The following is a 25,119-nucleotide window of genomic DNA, read 5'->3' on the forward strand; positions in this document are numbered from 1 at the left end:
GCACAAATTTTGGGGTATTTGTACTTTGTGTGTTTCCATTTTAAGGTTATTTTTATTCATACTCCATTTTGGAGAGAACTCTTGTAGTTTTCACTGCATATTTATTTGACAGCTGTTTACTTTTCAGTTTCTATTAGTAAAATATTTATGAGTAGCTCCCAACTTTTCCTCTTTGCACCTTTGTTCCACAGTCTAGGTGAGCTGTTAGTAGAAAATGTGGGGTTTTGTCCTCTAAACCTCTCGCTGAAGACATAAAGAAGCCAGATCGACAATATTTCACAGCAGAAGCCAAAACACATGTATCTGTAGCACTAATCCTTTTTTCCCCTAATGGCATTAATTGTGCATTGATGAATCAATATCAACAAACCATTAATGTCCCTGAAGGCATTTTTTGAGTTGTTTTACTCTTAATACTTTAAATATATTTAGCTAATAGGACTATAATAGTGCTTTTACGTAAGTGGGACTTTGTGTGAGTACTTCTTTCATCACCAAAGAAAAGTCCCCCCCCCCCCAAAAAAACAAACAAAAAACAATCAGTCTGCATTGGCAAGCACTGTTAAAGCCTGTTATTCATTGCAAACATTTATTACATTTTTATGATGCAAACAACAGCAAGTCCCACCCTTGTTGGAACAGCTCATCACGTAGTCATGTGGGAATGAAAGAGACACAAAGGGACAGGGACAGAAAAGTGTGTATTATGCACAATTCCATTGTTTCCATTAAAAAACATGACAATCGGCTTTCATTGTAAATTTTGGCATCTTCTTCGCTCTTGTTGTACTCTGGAATAATGGTCATTGAAAATCAAAGAACAAAGCATGCATAATAGTTTCTGGTAATGCACATAGATCAAAGGATACCACTTATAAATACAAAATCCATGTACAATGCTCATGTACATTTCATATATATCTATATATATATGGTCCCTTTCAGATGTCTGAGGCCTAACTACCTGTTCCCACTACTAAACTGCGTCTTGTTATCGGCGCTTGGTCACTAGATTCACCCAGTAAATGTGGTCTGCGCTGCAAAATACATCTGTGGGATGGACTTCTAATATTGATAAGAACTAGATGTTACAACCACCTGTTTATTACTCCCTCCATCTTACCGCGTGTTATTATCAAGCTAGTTATTCCAAAGTTTCATTTGTTTAAATAGTTTTCTTTGCATCAATGACCACTGTGCTATCTACACAATGTCATCAAACCTCACAGGGGTTATAGCCAGTATTGTTTCCTATTAAAAATCTCCAATTTGCTATACTACCAGCCCATGCTTCATTTTAAGATGTGGAGCCCACTGTTTACTTGGATCCATTCAATGCTACTGTGCCTGTAAGACAGAGATTTGGAACAAAAATATTTTTAATTTGCAACTGAACTAAGGAAATGGATTTAATTTTTGATAAATGCACTGGTCCAGCCACGTTATTTAATGTATGTGTGGCCACACCTTTTGCTTATTGAAATCCCATAGAAAAAAAAAAAGACAAACCAAAATGTGGTGATTAAATATAATGTTGAATGAAAATATTTACTGTTAAAAAAGTGTACTGCAATGTGTATATGAGTGCTGCTTCCTCTCATTGCTCAAAATAGGTTTGGGGGGGGGGCCTGGGGATATTTTGTTATACAATAGAATCATGTACAAATTTACAGGTATAATTCATTATCACACTCAACAAATGACAGGAAGGGAGGATGAGAGGGCAGCAAATGACAGACGATATAGAAAAAACTCATCCGTTTGAATTTGAACTCTGCTGTGGACCAATGCTATGTTACTCTTAGGAAAAAAAACAAAAAAAAAAAAACAGAGATGGAAACAAATGTGTGCATGCACATACAGGTATGAATGCTTTAAGTTCAGAACCAAATGCTCAACCAATAAGAGTCTATTGGGATCAAGTTGTACTGGTTTCTCTGAAGGTGGAGGCAGACTTGATTAACCAAACATGATGGTACTGGCGGCAATGGTGGGCGTCTTGAATGGCTAGGCTTAGCTCCCCCCTGGTGGTGGTGATGGTGTCTGTGTTATGGGGCTTGGCCGCTTTAGTCGATGTACTGGGAGAGCCAGCGGAAGCCCTCGCCGTAGCCCTGCCTCTTCAGCACACTGCACATAAACACCTCCAGTGGTCTCGTGTTCAGCTCCTTCATGGGAACGTTGCCCTAAGAGAGAAGGAGGAAAAGTCACACTATTTGATCATTTGTAAACGTTGAAGCTTACAAATGGACCAGGCAGTAGTAGTAGTCAGGCTGTTAAGGTCGTTAAACACTTCTAGCTTATAATTCTTAGGGTAAGATGTCCAACAAGTGTAACAGGTAACCGTTGTCTACTCACCTTGCCTGTTGTCTGTCCATACAATCCAAACAATTCCCTCAGTCTCTCTTCACTGATGGCTTCTTGTCTGTCAATCTTGTTGCCCAGGATCAGGATAGGCACATTTCCAATAGTCTCATCTGTCATTAATGCCTGGGACAGTACACCAGGATTTACTATATGGCTTTCATCATTATTATTATTATTAAAATTACAAAGAAAACAAGTTTACCTTTTGATATAACTTTTGTACACATCATTGACATGTTTGTCAATGATGTGTACAAAAGTTATATCAATGCATGTTTATGAGCAATGCATTGGTCATTTTCTAAACTGTCCTGAATTAAACCATCCTTAAGAAATAAGAAATAGGCTGAGTTATGCACAGTATGGAAATCGTAGAGAGCCACTATGTGTTTTTTTTAAAACAGGAACAAAGTCAAACAAGAGATTGGACAATGTTGTAATCAGCTGTGCTCACTTATTCAACTTACAAAAGCACTAAACAGGAGGGCAGAAATTCATTCCTTAGCCTCTGCTGCAGTCGATTCCTCTGCATACTTAGTCTCATTTAGCTAAGATGGTGTTCTGGTATTTGTGCAACTGTGACCAAGAAGGTACCAGGTACTTACATCAAGTTCTGCTTTTGATTCAGCCAATCTGTTATAGTCCGCGCAATCCACAAGGAAGACAATGCCATTAATGGCAGGGAGGTAGTTTTTCCACACTCTGCGAGCTGTGTGAACCAACACACACACACAAACAGAGTTTAACAGTCTGTCTACACTTGTGTATTCATTGGTCATATGTTGGCATTAGTGTTTATAGAAGAACACGTCCTTTGTGGGCTGCACAAGTTGCACCCTGCTGTTTCCCCACATGTGGCTCAGACACTGCTAATATCGCCATCATTTCATTTCCAGTCTGTACTGGCAATGAAACAAGGTATCAGATCTGCACTAACACATTCCTTGACCAACAAATTCAAAAACAATGGGATGCAAAATACACACACCTTGTGCGTGGCCTCCAAGGTCAAAGGTGGTGAAAGTCATGCCAGCAATTGTCAGCTCTTCCGAAGCTAAGAGGAAAGAAAAACAGGATCACGAACCAATGTGAAAAATCAGGTAGCTTAAAATTCACTGACACACAACGGCTTAGTTGGTTTAAACATGGAAAGAGCCAGTGACTTAACAAAATGCTCATTATGATCAAAATACTCAACAGGCTTGATTGTAAGTGTTCATTTAAAAATGAAACTAACCAGCCTGATTTTCATAGCATGGGTGGCTTTCGATAGATAACTGAGCGAGCATGTGTGGATGTGCATGTGTGAGCAAGTGTAGCACCCACTCACTTGGATGTAAAGTTGGCACATGCTGTCCCAATCTGTCATCTTTGAGCATGTGCAGTAGCGTCGTTTTGCCAGCATTGTCCAGGCCAAGAAATACTAACTTGCCGGATTTCTTGTACAGTCCTGAAATGAAGCCAGAAGCATTTCAGAACAGAGTCAGGTTTATGTTTTGATGTTCAAGGTTTAGGCTTTGGAGAAAGGACATTTTGTCAGATGTGAACTGAGATGATCAGTGTGAGTTTAATGGTCTGTCTTTGCTTAAGAACTTGGGTTTGAAAAACAAAATGCCCTGTTTAAAGCATCAATGTGACACATGACTAAAGACCTAGCTATCTCAGACATGAAGTTTCAGTTCTCAGGACTGCACTAGATCTTCAGTTCACAGTGTATGAGGTTCACAATGAAATCATACACAAGTGGAGCTGAACCACTGACTGATTTTGCAAATCTCTAATTTCTACTTCACATTATAGAAGTAGAAATTTTTGTGCTGTGTGCAGCTGACATATACTAGACTGACATGATTAAATGGGAGAAGGGCAGTCAGTCACACTGTTAAATTTACCAAAAGTGACTACTGCACCAAAGCAATCCTAACAACATTTTACTCCTATTTCTAGTACTTCTATCAGTGATGGAAATACTGATATACTGACTACTTCAAACAGGAAAAAAGTGTAACTAAGGTCACTCCTTCCTCAATTTTCCTGACAAGATTACAAGTCTTTATGTTTACCACTGAATCAGCACATAGCTACCTGGTAGTTTTGTGATATTTCTGAGTCAGCTCTACAAGATGTCCATTACTCAACAGCACTGTGCAACCTGTCTGACAGGGAGAACAGGAGTAACTGCTGCACTAGAGCAGCTCTCATGCAAAAACTAGAGCAGTGCACGTCTGAGAGGAGCAGCTGGTACACTTAAAATTGGCCAGCAGATCTGAAATCGACACTATCATCATGGACAGCTTTAAAAAGCATGTCACATTTCCTTTATGTGTTTCCTGACTTATGTTTTTGAGTGTATGCTTTTTGCTGAGGCACTTGAGGAGAACATATGCAGCATATGTGGCCCCAATGAGACACAACCCCATAAAGCAGCTTAGATTAGTGCTCTAACCTAAAGGCCTCATTCAGCCCATGAAGAAACACTGAGAGAAGTGGCCAGTGAAGACAGTGAATTATTCATTTTTTTATTGTATTGGGCTTTGTGATGTCTTTATGAAATACACTAATGCCTTTCGCCTGACAAGAGCTTTAGCTGAAAGTGTTTTATTACAAAGAATCTTGCAGTGTGGATCTCCTGTTTAGGAGTGCCTGCTGAACCATGTACTTCAAATGTGCATCTGTGGGAACAAAGTAAGCAAACACTTTCAGAGAAACTCTGCTTTTTCCTATCAGCTTCTACCACAAGGATGGATTTCAAGGAACAAAGCCCACTACTGTGCACAGCAGTCTAATCCCTGCCTTACACTGTACACTTGAGAGTTGAGGTAAAGGGCAGACAGACCAATAGTTGTAATAATTAAAGTTCTTTTTATGATCATTTAGATCAGACCATGCACACACTTTCAAATGATCAACTCTGTTTAACATGTTTCAGTGGTTTCAGCAGTGTGAAAAAACAGCAGTCACTTGTGTTTGGAATAATCTTTAAATTAGTCTATTGTATCAGCAATACTCACCTAAAAACTGTAGTATGCTATTGAAACTGCTATAAAACCATTCAAATAAGGATGACATATCCGGAGCTGTTGAATACTGAAAAACAACAACAACAAGAAGGTAAGAGGACATGAACACACAGAAAAACAAGAGCTGGGACATGTTATTTTGGCTGTAACATTCAAAAGTTACAAGTTGTCTAACATTTATGCCTTTTCCCATTACCTTCTCTCTGAATATTTAACATAACTTACTACGTGTTATTTATTTCTGTATGCAGGTTGTCAGACTCTTTGATGTCATGAACAGAGATCTTAAAGACAGAGTTGTCAGCACTAAACTGAGGTAGGAAAGTGTGGAGGGGATTGGGAAAGTCTCTCTTTGACCCAAATACATTAAACTTGTTTTCACAATATCAACACTGGATCAAAAACACTGGATGTTAGGGAGAGTGGTCCATTTAAGCTTAAATTGTGATATACAGTAAAATGGTAAGTTTCAACAATGTGCCAGATCGATCAGAATCAGTCAGCACCCATCCCTACAAGCCTCATGAAGATGGCAGCACTCAGGTCTATGAAACTATTGCATAGATACTGGAAACTAGTGATAAGAACAATGCCTGATTTTCTACAGCCAATGATTAGCTTGTTCCAGTAGGAATCTTTGGACAGGGGGCAGGATATTCAGAGCATTGAACACATACTGTCAGACAGCTCCTCAATAGATAACGTGAGTGTTGTGTTCAATCCAACTGCAAAGCCCTTGGAAATGAAGCCTAGTCTTAACCTTTCAAGACTATATTTCAATCAAACTAAAATCAACCTGACGTAGAGAATGGTGCAACTGTGAAAACACCAGCTCCCATGCAACAGCTTGTTGATTCTGCATAAAAAAGCTTGGTTGGTTCTGTTGTCGTTTTAGTTCACACAAGCTTCTTATTCCCTTGACAGAAAAAGCAGCAGGAAAACACACCTCCTCCCTGTGTAATCAAAGAAAATGCTTTTGTTTATGTCAAAGTGTTTTCCCCAGTGAAACCATTGCCACATGCACTCTGTATTCCAACTCCATCTCATTCTCTGTGACAGTCAGAGAACCATCAGAACAAGGTAAGCTGGTTCTGACCTCTAGCTCTAGTTACGTAACATACAAACAACTCCAGGGCTAAAGTATAAGGTAGCCAAAGGTCAAGACCATGCAAATACAGCTGAACTACACGTCAGCTGCTGCTACGCTCTGCTCCCATATGCTCCCACGCCTGCTCCTGCGACACTGTGGGCTGACTTTACAGTCTGATGCTCCCACGTGTGGCATGATGCAGCTGTAATGTGAAACAGGTTCAAACCACGGGCAAATATGGGCCGATGAGTGTTTTTAAAAAGGCATGAGACAATGAAAAACTTTTCCTGAAGGCAGCAGCCTTAACTTTTACATTTACAGAGGGATCTGTAAATGTTGTCTATAGGCTTTAACCAATCAACAAGCATGACCACACATAACTGGTGTGAGAGAAATGAACGGTTGCCAAGTTAGGGTTAGGTAAGGTTCACTGAAGGATGAATTTGGCGAGAAATGTCCTCACTCACCATCACAAGCATCTATTATTATGTTAATCTATCAGACAAGTCAATGATCATTATTCAAGTTAACGCTTTCAACACAGAGTTGATCAATGACTGAATAAGAGTGTACTTACTCCCAAATCACCAAGCTACACTGTAATAATACCAGTTAGCCCGAGATTTAAGAAAATTGTTGTGAAGTTAGCTGACACTTATAAAGATGATCAGTAAATTAACAGCAGGACACGCTTGTTTCTTTGAGGCAATGTGGTCTCTATTAATCCCCATTTTAAGCAGGTTTTGTGAACAGACGCAAACATAAGAAAACTGTGAGTCCGTAATAATGTCCAGAAACTGGATCTAGTTTGACTCGGCTGTCAAACCAGTTACCACCAACAATGTCAACGTAGATATTAGCTGAGTTTAACCTTTACGGCTAACGTTTCATGGATCATTGGTCTCCGATTGGTACCGCATGAATAAAAAAATAAAAATCTGAGTAACAAAAACAGAGTACGACCTAATTTTATAACGCTTGGATCAGACCGGCTAACAGGCTGCTAGCAGGAAGCCCCTAGCTACGTGTCATATTCTGTAACAGGCGACGTTGCATCGACGGGGCTACACTGCTAATTAGCATTTAGCTAGACAAACACCTCGCCAATGTGCTAACGACACCGCAACCTGTGGGAATTATACGTTTAGTAATAAATATAAATGTCAAAATATGTATAATAGTGAGTTAGTTTCGATTTATATCCAGCTCGAGGCTCTGTCGAGATAGTCAACTTAATATTAGCTATGCTAACATAGCATCGTTAGCAGCCGGAATAATTTGCTAGCCGACATGTTCAACACTTAAAAGACTATTTTCTGATCATCATGAGAAAATGTACACGAAAACTTACCCGTTGTTTAGCTGTGGATTAATTTACAGAGTGTATTAGCGCTTATAATCATGTAAATTGGTCTCCCGGTCAAAAAAAGAGAGTCTTCCTCTGTTTTTCGTGTTTTGTTACTAAGCCACGACACTGCAATGGCAGCAACTCCCAACTCTGCCCAGCCGCTTCCGGTTTGTTTCACAATAATCTCCCCGACAGGAGCGATGTAATAAACCCGTGATCCAATGTCATTCTTACTTTATAACCCCCATACACACATTTTACTTTAATTTTCATTTCATACAATATTAAATTAAAAGCACATTTCATTATAGAACAAAATCACAAAGAAGAGCACCCATGCTTTTAGCTTAGAGCATTTGCATTCACAGGAGAAAAAAAAACAGTTTTTATTAGATATTTCTGAGAGAAAAAAATATAATGTAACAATAAATAAATAAGTTCTGTTTTTACGAGGTAGCATTCTGAAAAGATGATCTGCTGGACATTGCAGTGTTTCGCCAGTATCAGCTGAACCAGTTTGGCATGCTTCATGGATACAAGCTGATACATCTGAAATAAATTCAGGCTGGCTATGTGGCTGCATAGATTCATATGATAAGCTCAAACCATACGGAATCTGCATAAAGTGTCAGCACAGGATGGGACTACTACCAGGATTCGATAAAACCAAGTGAGATTTTTTTTTTTCTCATGTGAATGCAATATGCTTTACATTTGATATCTAGCCTGTAAAGTCCTAAAATATTTTTGCCACTTAGATCTAACTTCTTTTACAACGTAGGTGTCCTTTATTCAGGTGATCATTTAAAATGAACACCAGCCCGTGTTTACTAATTTTGCCAGATCCAGCTAAATGGGTAGATACTAAAAAAAACAGTGTGGTTTAAACTGCAAGTGAGATAAATGATCTCTTCGTGTTTCCAGTACGCTGGAAAACCCAGAGCACGGGAGGAAATGCCACGTGTACACACTGCGCATGCCCGACGAGTTTTACGTTGATCCTTCTGGGTGATCCCAACTTCCGGCGAAAGAGGAGAAGTGTCTCACGGTTACTCCGACGAGGCCTGTCGTTACTCACTCGTGGGTAGTTGAGTGGGATTTCGGTAACAGCCATGACCCTGTGATCGCCAACACGTTAGCGATTTAACTTTCTAAGAAGCTGGCAGAGGTCGACTAAAGTCCGCGTCGTCAGAGCCGGAAGGTTTGAACGTTAGCCCGCGACTGGCAGCTAGTTAGCTCGCTAAAGACGCAGCTAGTTGTTCGCCAGCCAAGCTGCTCTAAATTAGATCCTGGTGTCTGTTTCAAGATGTCAACTGCGGGGTTCAACTCCCAGAACGGAACGGGGACGGGACAGGTGTATACAAATGGTAGGTAACACCTGAGTTTAAATAAAGTTCGAGGTGAAGTAGATCAACGCTAGTAGCATGCTAACGGCGGCTAATTTAGCTAACCGCTTTTCTACGGTAACACACGGTAACTTACCCAGGCGAGAGAGCCGGTTGTCAGGCGATAACCGCGGGTAGTCTCGAGCTGTCTTCTCGTACTGACCCAAGGTGACAAAAATAGCTGCTGCTGAGTTAACACTAACTATAACTCGCTTGCTAAGTTAGCCAGTGAGTGCTATCTGTTTTGTCGAGGTGGCAACCCAACAGGTTGATTAACGGGGACTGAACAGGCTTTTAGAGCTTGTTGTCCGGTTGTTCCGGCTTTTCTCAGTAAATATAAAGGTGGTGTGATGTGATCACACGCTCAACGGAGCTGACATATTTAAACCTTCAACTAGCTCATGTTAACCCCTGACTTGGCTTTTTGCGTCTCTCCCCTTAGGGTTTTCTTTTGCTGTGAATAATCTTTTTTTACTGGTTTATTGGTTCTCTTTTGCTGTTAAATGCGGATTTTAGCAGGCTACGTCTTGTTTGTGTTCTACGTTTAACTGTACATGTGGCATATTGGGGATGATCCAGATATCGAGCTGCAGGGCTTTCTTTAGGCACAGCCCAGTTACTTACTCTAGTTTTAGTTTACTCACACATTTGTTGGTTTCAGTGCACACTGAAATTTACATGCACTGAGTGACAGCTGATGAAAGTGTGATTGTGTGCAGCCTTAAGTAGTTTTTTTATCAATGTGTGTGAATAAGCTCTCGTGCTGTACAAATGAAGCAGCTCTAGTTTATTAATGCCTCAATTTGTTTTCTGAAGCTGTAGATAAACATGTCTGAACTTTCAATCGTTCATTACATTCCCTCCTAATCTTAGTCCTATCTCCCTTGAATCAGATGGGTCACTGAAGGATGTTAACCCAGCTCTGTTCTTTAAGCATAAATCAATCCAAAAACAATATTTGCTTTTCTGGTAGTTGGAGCAAAGTATGAAAACATGTCATTAAAAGTGGGTGTGCTTGAAAAACAGAATCTCATTTTTGGATTCTTTAGTTTGAATGAACATTTAATATGGGAATAACTTCTTTGATATCATACTTAGATGATTCATTTATATATTACCACATATTACCTATTGTAGCAGATGATCATAACATGGGACTTGGATAATAAAGGCCTACAATAGTAATTGGTTCTGTGGTTGCCTTACTATTGTTTAGATTAAGGTTGTTATTTTCTACTGTCTTTCTTTAGCCTAGGGCAATTTTTGACATTAGAAGAATGAAGACAACTTCATTGGCAGTACAACTGAATTATGTACTGCCAGTATTATGACCATGCCTTGTTAGAGTTTAGGGTTAATTGCAATTAATTGCTAATATTTCGCATCCTCATGCTGAAAGCTCTCCTGTTTGAACAGGAATCATCATCAGTGCTATCGGGACTGGCAAACCTAACATGGTTTTGAAAAGACTTATGTGTTGTGATTTTTCTTCTCAATTTTCAACTTGGTTATTTTATTTAGCTTGTTTTTAAAGTTACTCCCTTTTACATTTTACCTTTGAGTTAGCTAATCTGTGATTGGCCTGAACATCTGATTCCACATCAGGCTTGTTGTGATTGGATAAGAACTGTTACTGAACAGGAGCTGTACTTCTTAAAATTTCCCTGTTCTCAGGATGGACAAAGATTTTAGGTGGATTATGTGCCTTGTAATCTCTTCTCACTCTGCTCTTTCCAGTTATATAGTGCACAGTGGTGAATCTGCTTTCATTATGTAATGAGTTAGGTGCCCTCCAGTGTAACACCACAGAAACCAAATAGATGTTTTAGTCTGGTAGCAATACAACTTAGTCAGAGCATTTTTAATTGTCTGTGGTGTTTTACTATTGTGTTTTACATTAAACAAAGGTCACATGTGACCCAGAGCCCCACACTTACTGTCACTCAGGGCAGATCACTGTGAATTATGATCAGGTAAAGAGATTAGACTGTGGCCTGTCAGTTCATTGGCCGTTTGGTGGATGGCTTTTCACCCCATGTAGTCACTAATATTACTGTTCAATCTGTCTTTCACTTTCACTATTTTGAACTATACTTTGGATTTACAGTAAAATCCAGGCTTAACTCAAAAGATACTTGATTTACAAAAACGGTCCAATCCTTGTAAAATTGCCATGACACTGTAGAAGCAATATACATGTCTAACAGAGCTTTATCTTTAGTGTGAGTGTGATGGCTGAATGTGTGGCTGTTTTTGGGTGAGATAAACATATAATAGCTAAATGTGCATCTGCCAGTTGTTTGTTGACATAGACTCTCTAACATGTTTGTGTTTTCCTCTCTGGTCTCCAGGTCCATCACAGAATCCAGCTGCCCTGCAGCAGCTGCCAGGGGTCAACTATGGTGTGACTCACCAGCCAGCCTACAATCCAATGCAGGCCAAAGCTCCCGCACCCCCTGGTCCTGGACTCTACCCTTCTGGGGCATATCAGCCTGTTCCTCCAGTCAGCTCCTACCAGCCTGGCCCAACATTCACTTCTTATCCATCTCCTGTGGGCCAGCCGCTGCTGACCAGACCTCCAGTGGGAGGTCCTCCATCCCATACCCCTCCTCAGTCTGCCAGCCCCAGCCCTGGTCCCAGGCTACCCCCTGCACAGGCCACACCTCCTCCTCCTGCTGTGTCTTCCAGTAGCTACTACCCAAACCCCCAACAGCTGCAGCCCATGGCTCCAGCATGGCAGTACAACACAGCTCCCCCACCCATGGGCCCCTCCAGTTCTATGAGCGCACCTCCCCGTGGCCCTGTGGCTAATCATGTGAACCCAGTTGCCACCTCAACAGTGCTGCCACCACCACCATCATCGGGTGCCTTCAGCTCTGCACCACCAGGCCACATGTCCCATACCACCACCCAGTCCTCAGGCCCAGGGACACCCCCCAGCTCTTTGCATGCATACACCCAACCAGGTAGGAACACAAACACTGATAAAGGATGAAATAATGGTATGGATGATGTAGGCACTCCTTAGATCTGATCAATAAAAATTGAATAAAACAAGACATGTGATCTTAAGGCAATAAATCTCTAAAGTTCTGATCACTATAGTTATTCTAAAAAGTATTTTTTTCTTTTTCATATCCACCACTATCCCTTTTTAATACATTTTTATAGAACAATTATTGTCTTGTGTCTTCTTTCACTGACACATGCTGCAGATATTCATATCTAAAGTACTGGTATGTTGGAGCTGGACATTGCCCTCTGCTCCGACATGTTGTCTGGCTGCTGCCTCTGGCTCCCTCCCAGGCACAGAGACTCATTTACTCCCAATTTGTACAAAGTTCAAATAAGAATTTTATTGTTTCCAGTGTGGTTCCTTTATAGCTGTATGACGTGGCTTTTAGGACAAATCCAAATTTCAATTTTGGTTTCAAGGGCAGGATGAATTGCTTTTGCTGATTTTAGCGGAATATACACAATATTTTTTTATGCTTTTATAACATTTTGATAGATTGGAGTTTTTGTGAGAGTTTGAGGGCTGCCTCTGCTGAGCGGCAGTTGGCTCACAGTCTAAAAAACTAAAGACCACTCAGAGAAAATCTCAGTAAGTTGAGTGCCAACTAGTTATTAACATTTCATCTGGAGGAAGTGGCTTTGTTCAGTGATATGAGCATGATAGGAGTTGGTTGTGCAATCTGTGGCCGATGTGTCATAGCGTCTTGTAAATTTGTTAAGCTTTCTTTAGTGCAGTACTTCTGTATAGAAGAAGATGTCACATGATTAGATCTGACTGTTACCAGAATATCTCTCACTTATGTCCACATTGACTTGGGCTGTTCACGTTCAGACCTCTTGCAGTTTAATAACTTCTCCCTCAGCAGCACAATCAGGACACGTCTGCCGTGTACACTGCTGATGGTGAAAGTGGCCAGCAGCTGGAGAATTAATTAGATCTTTGTGATATTTGTAATTCTGCCTGATTCCTTCCTTTAAAATGTCACATATTTCACCAACAGTGGCAATAATCAGTTAAACAGATTATGCTCTATTAACTGTGCGCTTTTATTTGGGTCAGTCTCCAGTGCCCTGAGTAACAAATTAGTTTTTTCTTCTCTGTAAAATGTTCGACTAAATGTCTGGAAAGTGATGAAATGAAATTAAAAAATATTTTTAGTCAAGTTATTTTTATAGTCAATTTCATGACCTAGTCTTGACCTTTGTCCCTGGATTTCCACACTTCATACATTTCTTATAGAATTTTTGTTGTTGTTGTTATTATTATTATTATTAGACATTACCAGAATAATCAGTCTAGGAAACTGTGCTGTGTTAACAAAATGTTAGAAGTTGACACTAAGTGACCTCACTGACAGAACAGTTTCACCAAGGGTGATGCTGGGTAATGTTTTTCATTTTATATGTGTGAAAATATGCAATGGCAAAAGAAACCCAACCTGAGAATTGCTACTGAAGCAAAATATCAACAGAAAAAATGGATTCAACAACTTGGGGGTAGAAGTCATTTGTCAAACAAAAGTGAATAATTTTTGCTCATTCCAGCTTTTGAAAATTGAGGATTTCCTCCTGTTTTTTCTCTGTAGGGCATTGTTCATTTTTTAAACTAAACTAAACTAACTGAGTAGTTAATTAGTCCAAAATGGAAAATCAAGATCTGTCTTTAAAAAAATTGATGTTGGTCATTATGAGCAGGCACTGCACCTCCACCAATGAATCCCATGGCTCCCCACACATACCAACCAGGCAGGAGTCCCTATGGACCTCCATCCACAGGACCCCCATCCATAGGACCCCCATCCACAGGACCCCCACCAGCCATGAAACCCACACCACATCCCGCTGGACCCCCAGTGGCCAGTGCCACACCTCCACCCCCTAAAGCAGATGGTGAGTTTTGGGCACATCTAACATTCCTTGTTGCAGCATCACTTTTATATTTATTTACATTTTAAATGGCCAGTTCACTTTAAATAGGCTTAAAGGTACCAGAGGAAATGAGACTACATAACCAGTCCCTGTTGCAATGTTTTGACAAGGTTAGCAAGCACTTTGCTGATTATCATGTGAGAACACAGCCTGCAATCGTCTTGACAATATATCAGTTTGAGTCAGAAACTGTTTCTCCTTTAAGTCAGTCCTTGTTATTCTGATCACCTTGCGTTGTTTCCTTCCCTTTACGTGCCAGCTCAGTGTGGGGGGGCTATTAACAGCACTCAGTCCCCCACTGAGCCTGACTGCCAGGAGGGGGATATTGAATGTCCAGGTGTGGTAACATCAGACAGTACCTGTTAGATGTTGTGTCTGCCGTGGTGTCCATCATGTCCTCTCTGTGCTGTTGTTTGATGTATCCAGGGATGCACTTGTTCTTATTTCAGCTTTTAAAATGAAGTTTCATACAAAGGTTATATTCTGTTCCTGTTAGAGAACAATGCAGAACTAATCAAAATGCTGTTTTTGATCTTTAGAACTTGTGCTTATGTTGCCCGGTGTTTTTTAGTGTCTGTGCATCTCTGGTGTTGTATGTTTCTTTTTAGTCGTTTGTTTTTCTCTCTGTAATACACCATCACCATATCTCCCTGAATAAACATCTCATAAACACCAAATAATAATTTCCATCATCACATCATCATTGTCCGTCAGTACCCCTCTTGTATATATCTTACACTGTGGTTCTCTTTATTCCACATTGTATCATCTGTGGTTAGCACACTGCGATAGAACTACAGAAAGCGGCACTAACACAAGCCATATCACGTTTGCTTTGAAACAGGAACCATGGCTGGCAATGGCCCACAAGCACCAAACAGCTATAATCATGTTGACAACAAAATGGGTAAGTATGTTTTCTGCAATGTTTTGTTTTTTTCCCCCAGCCAGTTACTAATTAATTTTTTTTTCAACAAGAAAAACAAACTTAATCATGCCCATGTCCAAATGAAGAGTGTTATAGTTTTCAGACCTTAGACAATTTGTAACAGTAATAAAACATGCCAACCCTGGATCAGTAAATAAGCTGATGAAACCAGTCCTCACCGTTTACTTGTATCAGAGTAATGTTTGCTAAACGCTATAGTGGCTGCATGTTGTTTAAGTAATTGTGGTCTACTGCTGTTTTTAAGGCGTACATCTTAAAGAAAGGCCTGAGCAGAGTGTGGAAGTGTTGGGAGATGGTCTCCTGCTTTGTTTGGTTTTGTCTCTTCATGGGCTTAGTCCAGTGATAATAAATAAATAGTGTAATGGCAGTCTCATCATTTAGACAGCTTCATGATTTCCCATGTTTTTTTCTATCACAGCAGGTCTGCCCCAGCCTGGCCCACCTGGTCGGCACTTGGGCCACTACCCTTCCCTCCCCCCTGGGTATCAGAACACCTCAGCTCCCCACAACGCCACCTCCCCCATGCACCCTGCATTGCAAGCCACCACGCAGCCTTACACTCAACCGTCTCAGTCATACCAGCAGGTGAGAGTCACAGCTCCATGCTGGTTTTGTACCATCAGAGCATTTTCATTAAACTGTCTTGTTTACATGTTCTTTATGTCTGTACAGGCTGTATGGAAACATTACGTTGTCGTCACAAGAATGGATAATAATAATGGATAATAATGGATTGTAGTCAGTGTGTCATCTGTGAATGTGACTCTAAAATTTGCACCGTGACAAGATAAGATGCTTGAGGAGAAAATATTTTGAACTTTATATTTGCATGGTGGCCATCCATGCTGAATGGGTTTAGCAGTCATAAGGTTTTGCTAAATTGGCTTTTTTTTTTCTTCCCATTCCCTCAGCGACCTGGTGGCCCAGGACCAGCCCAGCTGAGCCCATCATTAGCAGCCATGAGCCTCCAGTCCAGCACCCCAGAGGCCCTGAGAGTGGTCAACCTGCTGCAGGAGAGGAATGTGCTGCCTCCAAGCACAATCCCGGCCCCGACTCCCTGCCTGCCCCAGGACCTGAAGAAGCTGAACTGCAACCCAGAGTAAGCCACATTGAAGTAACACCAACAGCATGTGTCTCTATTTATTCTCCTTCATCGTGTTTTCTTTTAGAAGAAAAAAATTTAAATGCTGCTTACGCATTTTCAGCAGATCAGCAAATGCATTAATTTGTCCCTACAGATGTTTTTCTGGTGATATTGTTCCAAGTTTTTAAAGCATATTTGGGAATTTTCACAGATTTCATGTAGATTAAACTCACAAGTCATCATTTACATGTTCATCCAGTATGGTAACCACATACTGTGCTCATTTGTATACATGAAATACCAGAGACAGCATGATCCCTGCATCAGGTAGTGATATGGGAGCGAGTGTACATATGTGTCTCTCTCTCTCTTCAGGGTTTTCCGTTGTACGCTGACCAGCATCCCTCAGACCCAGTCTCTGCTCAATAAAGCCAAGATGCCGCTGGGCTTGCTGCTCCACCCCTTCAAAGACCTCTCGGTAACACCTCGGTTCAGTATTTAACAGTCATGTACATCAGCCAGTGCATTTCCATCAACTTAAATAGTTTTATTATTGTTGCCTTCCCTATAAAAATCATTTTTTAGATGTCATACAAATGTGAAACACCATTCTCTAAACTGAAATAAGGTATTAAAGAGGATCACAGTGAACACGGCTGTATTTTTCCTGCTTAACCAGGCTTCTTACTGGTTCTAACATGTGAACCAGAGACTCCATACAGGGAAACTATCTGGGTGATGGAAGCACATCATAGCACATTATTATCCACAAACCTAAAAGGCTAATTTCATTTGATTGAATTGTGATGTTGTGTTTTTTTGTAAACGCAGTTTAACAGGAAGTAATTCAAATCCCTGCAGTCTATATCTTTTTTTTTTTCAGTGATGTTTTTTAGATTTAGATCAAATAATGACATCAGACCAGAACTGGTTAAACAGGTTTTTTTCATAATAGGATTTGACTAAATACACCTCTAGGCCAAATATGTCAGAATGAATTGGTGTTTGTTACTGGGTTAACTGAGGACGGACAACAGTGATGTTGCACAACTTAGACTGCAACAACAGCGTCTTTATTGAAATGCCAGTTGCAATGAGCTAAAAACGAGTTGGTCTTGAGGCCCTTTTCACTCAGGAGGTGTTTTTGTTCTGTGGTTTTATTCTTAAAGCAACTTCCTGTGGTGACATCCAGCACCATCGTCAGGTGTAGGTCCTGCAGAACCTACATCAACCCCTTTGTCTCTTTTCTGGACCAGAGGAGGTGGAAGTGCAACTTGTGCTATCGGATCAATGATGGTAAGAAAGGGAGGAGGTGTGATATAAGATAGGTCAATGCTGTTGATTCAAATTCAAAAGGTTTTTGTAAAACTTCTCTGGATGTTGTGTGTCTGTGCAGTTCCAGAAGAGTTTATGTACAACCCAGTCAGCAGATCGTACGGAGAGCCACACAAGAGACCTGAGGTCCAGAACGCCACTATTGAGTTCATTGCTCCTTCAGAATACATGGTAGGTTTCAACAAGCTTCACAGACAGTGGGCCTGTTATGTGCTGAAATACCTGTGTGTGTCTTTCTTTGTTGGCCTTGTGGTAATTAATGTGTTGTCTCTGACTCTATCCAGCTGAGGCCACCACAACCTGCTGTTTACCTCTTTGTTCTGGACGTGTCCCACAATGCAGTGGAGACAGGTTACCTGAATGTGTTCTGTCAGTCGCTGCTGGACAACCTCAGTGCGTATGTACATTTCCATGCTTTTAAACTCCACAGAGAGCTGAGACACAAATTCACTTTCACAGTTTGACATTTTATGTGTGAATAATACTTCTGATGTTGATTTAATGTCGTTATTGCTTCAAAGTGAAGTAATTCAGTAGAAGTAGTTTAGCAAATTACAGCAAAGTTGAGATGGGGCTTGACAAATCTAGATTGTTTGCCTTGTATGTGTTTTAGGCTTCCTGGAGACTCAAGGACAAAAATAGGCTTCATCACCTTTGACAGCACCATCCACTTCTACAACCTTCAGGAGGGGCTTTCCCAGCCCCAGATGCTCATTGTGTCTGACATCGAAGGTGAGACGCAGCCAACAGCAAAGGCCACACACTCATTACCCTGCTGTCTGCAAACATCTCAAATCAAGATCACTTCTTATCTCATTTGTGTCGTCCTCAGTTACATCCCAAACAAAGCTGCACTTGTAGTTAATCTGATCACTGTGTTAAGAGTTTGTCTCTGAATATTTGATTAAATAACTTTCTGTGCTTCACAGATGTCTTTTTACCAACACCAGATAGCCTTCTAGTAAACCTCAATGAATGCAAAGAGGTAAGAAACTATGTTTTGATTAAAGCAATTATGAGTGTGTGAATATAAAAACAAAAGATGAAATGAGAAATGTTTTTTTTTTTGTTTTTTTTTTTAAGCTTGTGCAGGATCTGTTGAAGAGCTTGCCAACTTTATTTGAGAAGACCATGGAGACCCAGTCCGCCTTGGGCTCAGCTCTGCAGGCAGCCTTCAAGCTGCTGTCACCCACTGGAGGACGGATGTCTATCTTCCAGACGCAGCTGCCCAACCTGGGTGTGGGGGCACTCCAGTCCAGAGAGGACCCCAACCAGCGAGCTTCTGCCAAGGTAAGAGCTGTACATCCTGCAGCAGCTTTATGTTACATGAAAACCCCCATCGAATAAAACTACAAATGTTGACAGTGCTTTAGATTGTAGTAGTATGACACCAGTTCTGTTTATTTAGGTAAGATTCATCATGCAGTTAACACAGACAGCACTTTGGTTCAAAGACACAATGATCAGTTGATCCTGATGACTTTAATAGTGGTTTTACATTCAGATTCTGAGCTCACTGTCCTTCCTGTGACGTCTTTCCTGCAGGATGTCCAGCACTTGTCTCCAGCGACAGATTTCTATAAGAAGCTGGCTCTGGACTGCTCTGGCCAGCAGGTGGCTGTTGACCTGTTCCTGCTCAGCGCTCAGTACTGCGACCTGGCATCGCTCGGTGAGTCCTAGTGAATGTATGGGATAGTGATGATAAGAAACCAAGGTATATTGATTGTTTACATGTTTAGTGTTCAGTACAGTACTTTGACCTGATCCTGGAATTCAGGTTTTGACCAGTTTGATAAACTTAATAGATGTTAATATATTTCTTAGTGTCAAAAATAAGACAACCAGTTCTCATCTTTATTTCTCTTTCCCAGGCTGCATATCCAGATACTCAGCAGGGAGTGTTTACTACTACCCCTCTTACCACCACTGCCACAACCCCGCTCAGGTGGAGCGCTTCCAGAAGGATCTGAAGAGATATATAACCAGGAAGATTGGCTTTGAGGCCGTCATGAGGATACGCTGCACCAAAGGTCGGTTGGCACAAGAGCTGGAGTTTGATCTAAGTGTTTTTTTTAGATTTGATTAAAATTTTCAGTATTTTAGATGTTTACCCCTCATTATTATTCCCCTTCCTGTTGTTTTTGATCTTAGACTTTCTGGAGTAATGTTTTAATCATGATAACTGTGTGTTATATTTTAACACTGCCTCTGTGGTTTGATTCATTTTGTCTGTCTCTCTGCAGGTCTGTCCATCCACACGTTCCACGGCAACTTCTTTGTGCGCTCCACGGATCTGTTGTCCCTCCCCAATGTGAACCCGGACGCAGGCTTTGCAGTTCAAATGTCCATTGAAGAAAACCTGGACGACATGCAGATAGTCTCTTTCCAGGCCGCGCTGCTTTACACCTCCAGCAAAGGTATTCACACATGACTGAAAATAAGAAATTATTCATCTCTCTGTCTCTTTTGTTCAGATAACATGTTTTTGTTTTTTTTCATCTCAACAGGCGAGAGGAGGATCCGTGTTCACACCTTATGTCTCCCTGTGGTCAATTCTCTGACAGACATTTTTTCTGGAGCTGATGTTCAAGCCATCACTGGACTGCTGGCGTGCATGGGTTTGTACATGGTGTTCACTGTCACATCAGATCATTTGCTTTTATTCAGTTTGAGAACACCTGCACAGGCCTTAAATTTTCTCTTTCACCTCACGTGAAAGAAATTGACCTGGTGTGTCCTGATAAACCTGAATATTTATAGAGCATCACTCTAAAGTTATTCTTCATTACTGTACCTCTTGTTAGTTGATTGGCCGATACTGAATCCTTGCAGGGTTTTCGTCCACTTCACTGCTCTTTCCACTGACAGATGGACACGAGTGGCGACAGCTGTGGTCGCCTAGCAACCGCTGCACACTGAGCAGTGCCGGGTCTCATCTTACATTCACACAGAAAACAGACGATCAGTTTTTGCTTTCTGCAAGCTGCACGCTGCACAGGAGATTTTACGTCTAGTTCTGTCGGCTTTTTTGAACATTAACGGTGCAAATGTGTGATTGATGTGAGCAGTGATGCTGTTCATGAATTCATCCATTATCTATAAGGCTTCTCCTACCAGCTGGAGCCAATCCCAGCTCACAGTGGGTGAGAGGTGGGGTCCGCCCTGGACAGATCAGCAGTCTATCACTGGGCTGACACATAGAGACAGACTCATACTCACATTCACACCTCTGGGCAGTTTAGAGTCACTGATCAATCTAACCTGCATGTGTTTGGACTGTGAGAGGAGAAAACCCACACAGATACAAAAGAGAAAATACAGACTCCTGACAGAAAGACCCCAGAAAGGCTCATTCATTCTTTTATTTTAAAGAACCAGAAGAAGAGAACCCATGAAATCTGTGTACTATTGACACTGCTCCTGATAACTAAGAATGTGTCCTCCTCTCCAGCTGTGGACCGCTCAGTAACAGCCAGCATGAGTGATGCCAGAGACGCAATGACCAATGCTGCCATCGACTCGCTGTCATCGTACCGGCAGTCTGTGTTAACCATCCAGCAGCCTGGCCTGCTGGCCCCAGCCTGCCTCAGACTCTTCCCCCTCTACATCCTTGCCCTGCTCAAACAGGTTGGGCACATATACAAAGAACACAAACTATCAAGCATTCATCAACATTCAGGATTGACATAAACCACAGCACTGTGCCTTCCTTGACCCAGTTTCCTGTCTGTATGTGTGTCATGCAGAAAGCCTTCAGGACGGGCACCAGCACCAGGCTGGATGACCGAGTGTTTGCCATGTGTCAGCTGAAGTACCAGCCGCTGGCCTACACCATGCTGATGATCCACCCTGCTCTGTACCGCATCGACGATCTGACTGACGAGGTGATGACGAAACTTCCTCTTAGATCATGCAGTTGAAGTTTAAGGCGTATTATCTTACATTCAGTGCTGAAACTGTGGTAGTTCCCTGTTTTTTTTTTTTTTTTTGAAGGAATCTTTTTGAATTTTTTTGTTGCTGACTGATCTCCTGTTTTCCTCTTTCCTGCATCAGGGAGCTCTGAACATCAACGAGCGGACCATCCCTCAGCCCAGAGTCCTGCAGCTGTCAGTGGAGAAGCTCAGCAGAGAGGGAGCTTTCCTCATGGACGCCGGAACAGTACGTATTAAAAGAAGCACTCGTAACAAGCTCGCACAAATACAACAAACAAATACTTGAAAGGCCTCTGCTTGTACCGACAGTGTTGTCACTTGCCTGTGTGATTGCACCGGTGCAGAGTGTTCGCTCTGTGATGAAGCCTTACTGATACTGATGAACTGTGACATTAATCTTTCTGTTTGTACTGTGGGAAGTTGTTTATCTTTGACACAGAAACAGGACAAACAAGGACAAATACACATATGGTCAAGGTTTAACAATATATTTGGGTGCAGCTTTCCTTTATATAGCACTTGTTTTCAGTAGCCAAGAGTTATCACTGTGGTTTTAAGTTAAACTTTCAGCACAAGTTTCAGATTTACTCCCTTCTACAGTAATGAGATGGGTAGGTGACACAGAGTATTGTAGCACTCAGTACTACAATACTCAGTTATGGTTATCTTTAATATATGACCCATCGTGTTCCAAAAGGTGATGTATCTGTGGATTGGACGCAACTGCAACCCCAACTTCCTAACACAAGTCCTGGGAGTTCCCAACTATGCTGCCGTGCCCGAAAACCTGGTAGGAAACCTGGAAAAGCACATCTTCCTCCTGCTGTGGTCTTTTTGTTCCTCCTGTTTGCCTTTAGCGTGTATCTGTGCACCAGAACAGCTGTAGTTTTAGCATATTCTCCCCTGATTATGATGATGAAAACTTGACTGTTGCACTTCTCTTAGTATCTGCTCCCAGAGCTGGACACCGCTGAGTCACAGAGAACCAGAGCTTTCATTGGCTGGCTGAGGGATCAGAGGCCCTTCTTCCCCTCTCTGCATGTGATCAGGTGGGCTACAAACCACAATGTGTATTAAAGAGTAAACAATAATCCCAGCTCAGACAGGAGGTCTGACATCATTTTAAGGTTCCTTTCTGTTCCACTGATTTGACTGTTGAAAGTCAGATGGTTAAATCGAACTAAAAACTAACAAAGTTGTTACTGAACAGATCGGTTTCCAGTTTATTCTGTCAGAAAATCAAAAAATGTAACAGCCCTGAGGATCCTGATGAGGTTTCAAAAAAATTAAGGCAAATGTTTTAAATACAAATTGCTCCAAAGAGCTTCAGTGTTTTTACATTAAAGCAGGTCCTGGATTTCCTTCATCAGCACTTTGAAATGAAAACTAAGCACCTGCAGTCGATGTCTTTTCACATTTTTTCCCCCTTTGTTTCTGGATGTTCTCAGGGATGAGAGCCAGCTCAAAGCCAGCTTTCTGCAGAACATGATTGAGGACCGAACAGAGTCGGCCCTGTCATACTACGAGTTCCTGCTCCACCTCCAGCAGCAAATTTCCAAATAAACTCCAGTGAGTCACTGAAGTGAGGACGTGCATTAGTGTATGTGTGAGTGAGTGTATATGTATATTGTGTGTGTCTGTGAGAAATCCACGGGGGGCGGACTCCAGGATGCCTGTTGCTCCCTCTCTAGCTGCGTCCACCATCGCTCTCAGCTGAACTGATGTGAAGCGTCACTTGAATCAAACCATGACAGACAATGCGAGGAGAGAGACTGAGGAATGACTCGGATGCTTATTTGGCACGATTCACCCAACACTTGCGGTGGTGGAACGGGAAAAAAGTGAGAAGATCGTGAAGATGATTATCGAAAGAACCAGTGTTTATTCTGATAGAGCAATGCTGTCTAACCGAGGTATCATCCAGATACAGTCCAGGCGAACAGATGTGAGGTGTTTTGTTCAGAAGCACAGTTGTATTTACTGAAACCATGTGTGTCTGTCTGCCTGAGATGAGGTTAAAGAGGAAGGTTTGTATGTCTGTGCTTGACGACTGTTATTGGGCGTCACCTGGAGTGTTTGTATGCAGAACACCTGAGCTCTAACAACACTCTAATATCATACATAACAAACAGAATGTGCGTGTTTTATTTCTGTCATTATATGTGTGAGTCGAACAAATGTGTAGACTTTGTTTGCGTAAAGGCAGAAATGTTAAAGGTGTTTGAGGCAGATCGACCTCGCTGTTATCGCTACCTTGAATGTGTGGACTCGACAGTGGAAAGTTGTTTTCATGGGTCTGATCTGTCCTTCACAAACTCTCATCCTTTCTGGACATTCAGAACACCTCTGACTACATTGTTGTTCTGTTCACTTCTATTTTTCCTGTTTAATTTATGAGACTCCTAATCTGATTAAATGCTATAATTGCCTTGTATGGGAACTTACTTTTTATTATTAAACCCCATGTTTAAATACAGACTCTATATAAAATATTTTAATATAATAGGATATGGGAAATTCTTTAACACAGACATAACAAAGCCATTGTGATCTTTTAATCATGCTTATTGATACTTGTATATTGAAAAGACTGCATTATATAAAGGTGAAGGAAATGCTGATGATTTTAGTACAAACATTACGGTGAGATGATGCTAAGAAAATAAAGTGTTTGGGAATTTTTTTTAATGTAGTTTGTGTTTTGAAAGTGTTTATTCAGTGATGACAAACACTACAAAACAGAATTTGAACTGATATAGTCAACAGGCCTCCTGAGAGGCCTTTAACTTGGTCTGATTTCATACAGTTTGTAATCTGTGTATTATACAAGTAAAATGTACTTAAAAGCAGACATTTGTTTTTTTCATTAAAAACACCCCAAAAATAAAAATAGCCTGAGTTTGTGCAGAGTCAAGTGCAGAGATGTGGACAAACACCAGTGACTTCACCTGTTCACACGAGGGAAGAGAAACACATCTGTACTTCTGTTTTCTGTCGGTGTCCATACTTCATACTTAACTACTTTTCACAAATCTTGTACTTTTTACTGCACTTCGTTTATCTGATAACTTTAGTTCCTTTTCAGAATCGGATCCATAAAACAAAATTATTGATCCCTGATGAGAAATTCACAAGCTACCCAACAGTACATAAAGTACTTATGCATTATTTTATCAGCTGTAACTTTAAAGTGATGAGAACAATAATGCATCAGTAATTATAATCCAATAATATTGAAGTCTACTTTTGCTACTTAAAAGTATTTTGATGCAAATACTTTTGAAGTTTTACTTCAGTAACATTTTAAATGTGTGACTTTTACACTGGCACTTCTACTGTTACTGCAGTACTTCTTCCCCCACTGATGATTTTGCTTTTATGTGACCTTAAGACCCAGCTCGATTGTGTTCAGCAGTTCAAAAACTGAAATCTCATTTTAAAAAGCTTTCAGACCCTCTGCAGGGACAAGTTTTGGTCAGGTGCTTTAAGTTTCTATGAGATTTGTCTGGAGCTCACCTGTGGCAAACAGAATTGACTGGACATCCATCCCCTTATTCCTAACCAGGGTCACGGGGACCTGCTGGAGCCTATCCCAGCTCTCTTTGGGTGAAAGGCAGGGGTCCACCCTGGACAGGTCCCCAGTCCATCACAGGGCCACATAGAGACAA

The 25,119-nt window shown here is 41.1% G+C and overlaps 2 protein-coding genes across 2 annotated transcripts; one reads left to right on the plus strand and one right to left on the minus strand.

The window, feature by feature from the left end:
* Positions 1 to 557: 557 nt before the first annotated feature.
* Positions 558 to 7,983, minus strand: sar1b (secretion associated, Ras related GTPase 1B). The gene is made up of 7 exons (XM_026328677.1): positions 7,826 to 7,983; positions 5,376 to 5,451; positions 3,695 to 3,814; positions 3,353 to 3,418; positions 2,970 to 3,073; positions 2,356 to 2,487; positions 558 to 2,183 (listed from the first exon to the last, which is right to left on the minus strand). The coding sequence occupies exons 2-7, from the start codon at positions 5,431 to 5,433 to the stop codon at positions 2,067 to 2,069; spliced, it is 597 nt and encodes a 198-aa protein (XP_026184462.1). The 5' UTR covers positions 5,434 to 5,451; positions 7,826 to 7,983; the 3' UTR covers positions 558 to 2,066.
* An 847-nt stretch (positions 7,984 to 8,830) lies between these two features.
* sec24a (SEC24 homolog A, COPII coat complex component) lies at positions 8,831 to 24,334 on the plus strand. The gene is made up of 23 exons (XM_026328182.1): positions 8,831 to 9,189; positions 11,559 to 12,173; positions 13,918 to 14,112; positions 14,996 to 15,058; positions 15,519 to 15,685; positions 16,012 to 16,199; positions 16,560 to 16,662; positions 17,354 to 17,480; positions 17,581 to 17,690; positions 17,804 to 17,916; positions 18,133 to 18,251; positions 18,449 to 18,504; positions 18,603 to 18,809; positions 19,065 to 19,188; positions 19,391 to 19,549; positions 19,763 to 19,936; positions 20,027 to 20,137; positions 20,971 to 21,146; positions 21,266 to 21,403; positions 21,573 to 21,677; positions 22,149 to 22,241; positions 22,397 to 22,500; positions 22,900 to 24,334. The coding sequence occupies exons 1-23, from the start codon at positions 9,129 to 9,131 to the stop codon at positions 23,012 to 23,014; spliced, it is 3,423 nt and encodes a 1,140-aa protein (XP_026183967.1). The 5' UTR covers positions 8,831 to 9,128; the 3' UTR covers positions 23,015 to 24,334.
* The last annotated feature ends 785 nt before the right edge of the window (positions 24,335 to 25,119 follow it).

Source organism: Mastacembelus armatus, chromosome 14 (genome assembly GCF_900324485.2).
Source record: "Mastacembelus armatus chromosome 14, fMasArm1.2, whole genome shotgun sequence".
Lineage (NCBI taxonomy): Eukaryota > Metazoa > Chordata > Actinopteri > Synbranchiformes > Mastacembelidae > Mastacembelus > Mastacembelus armatus.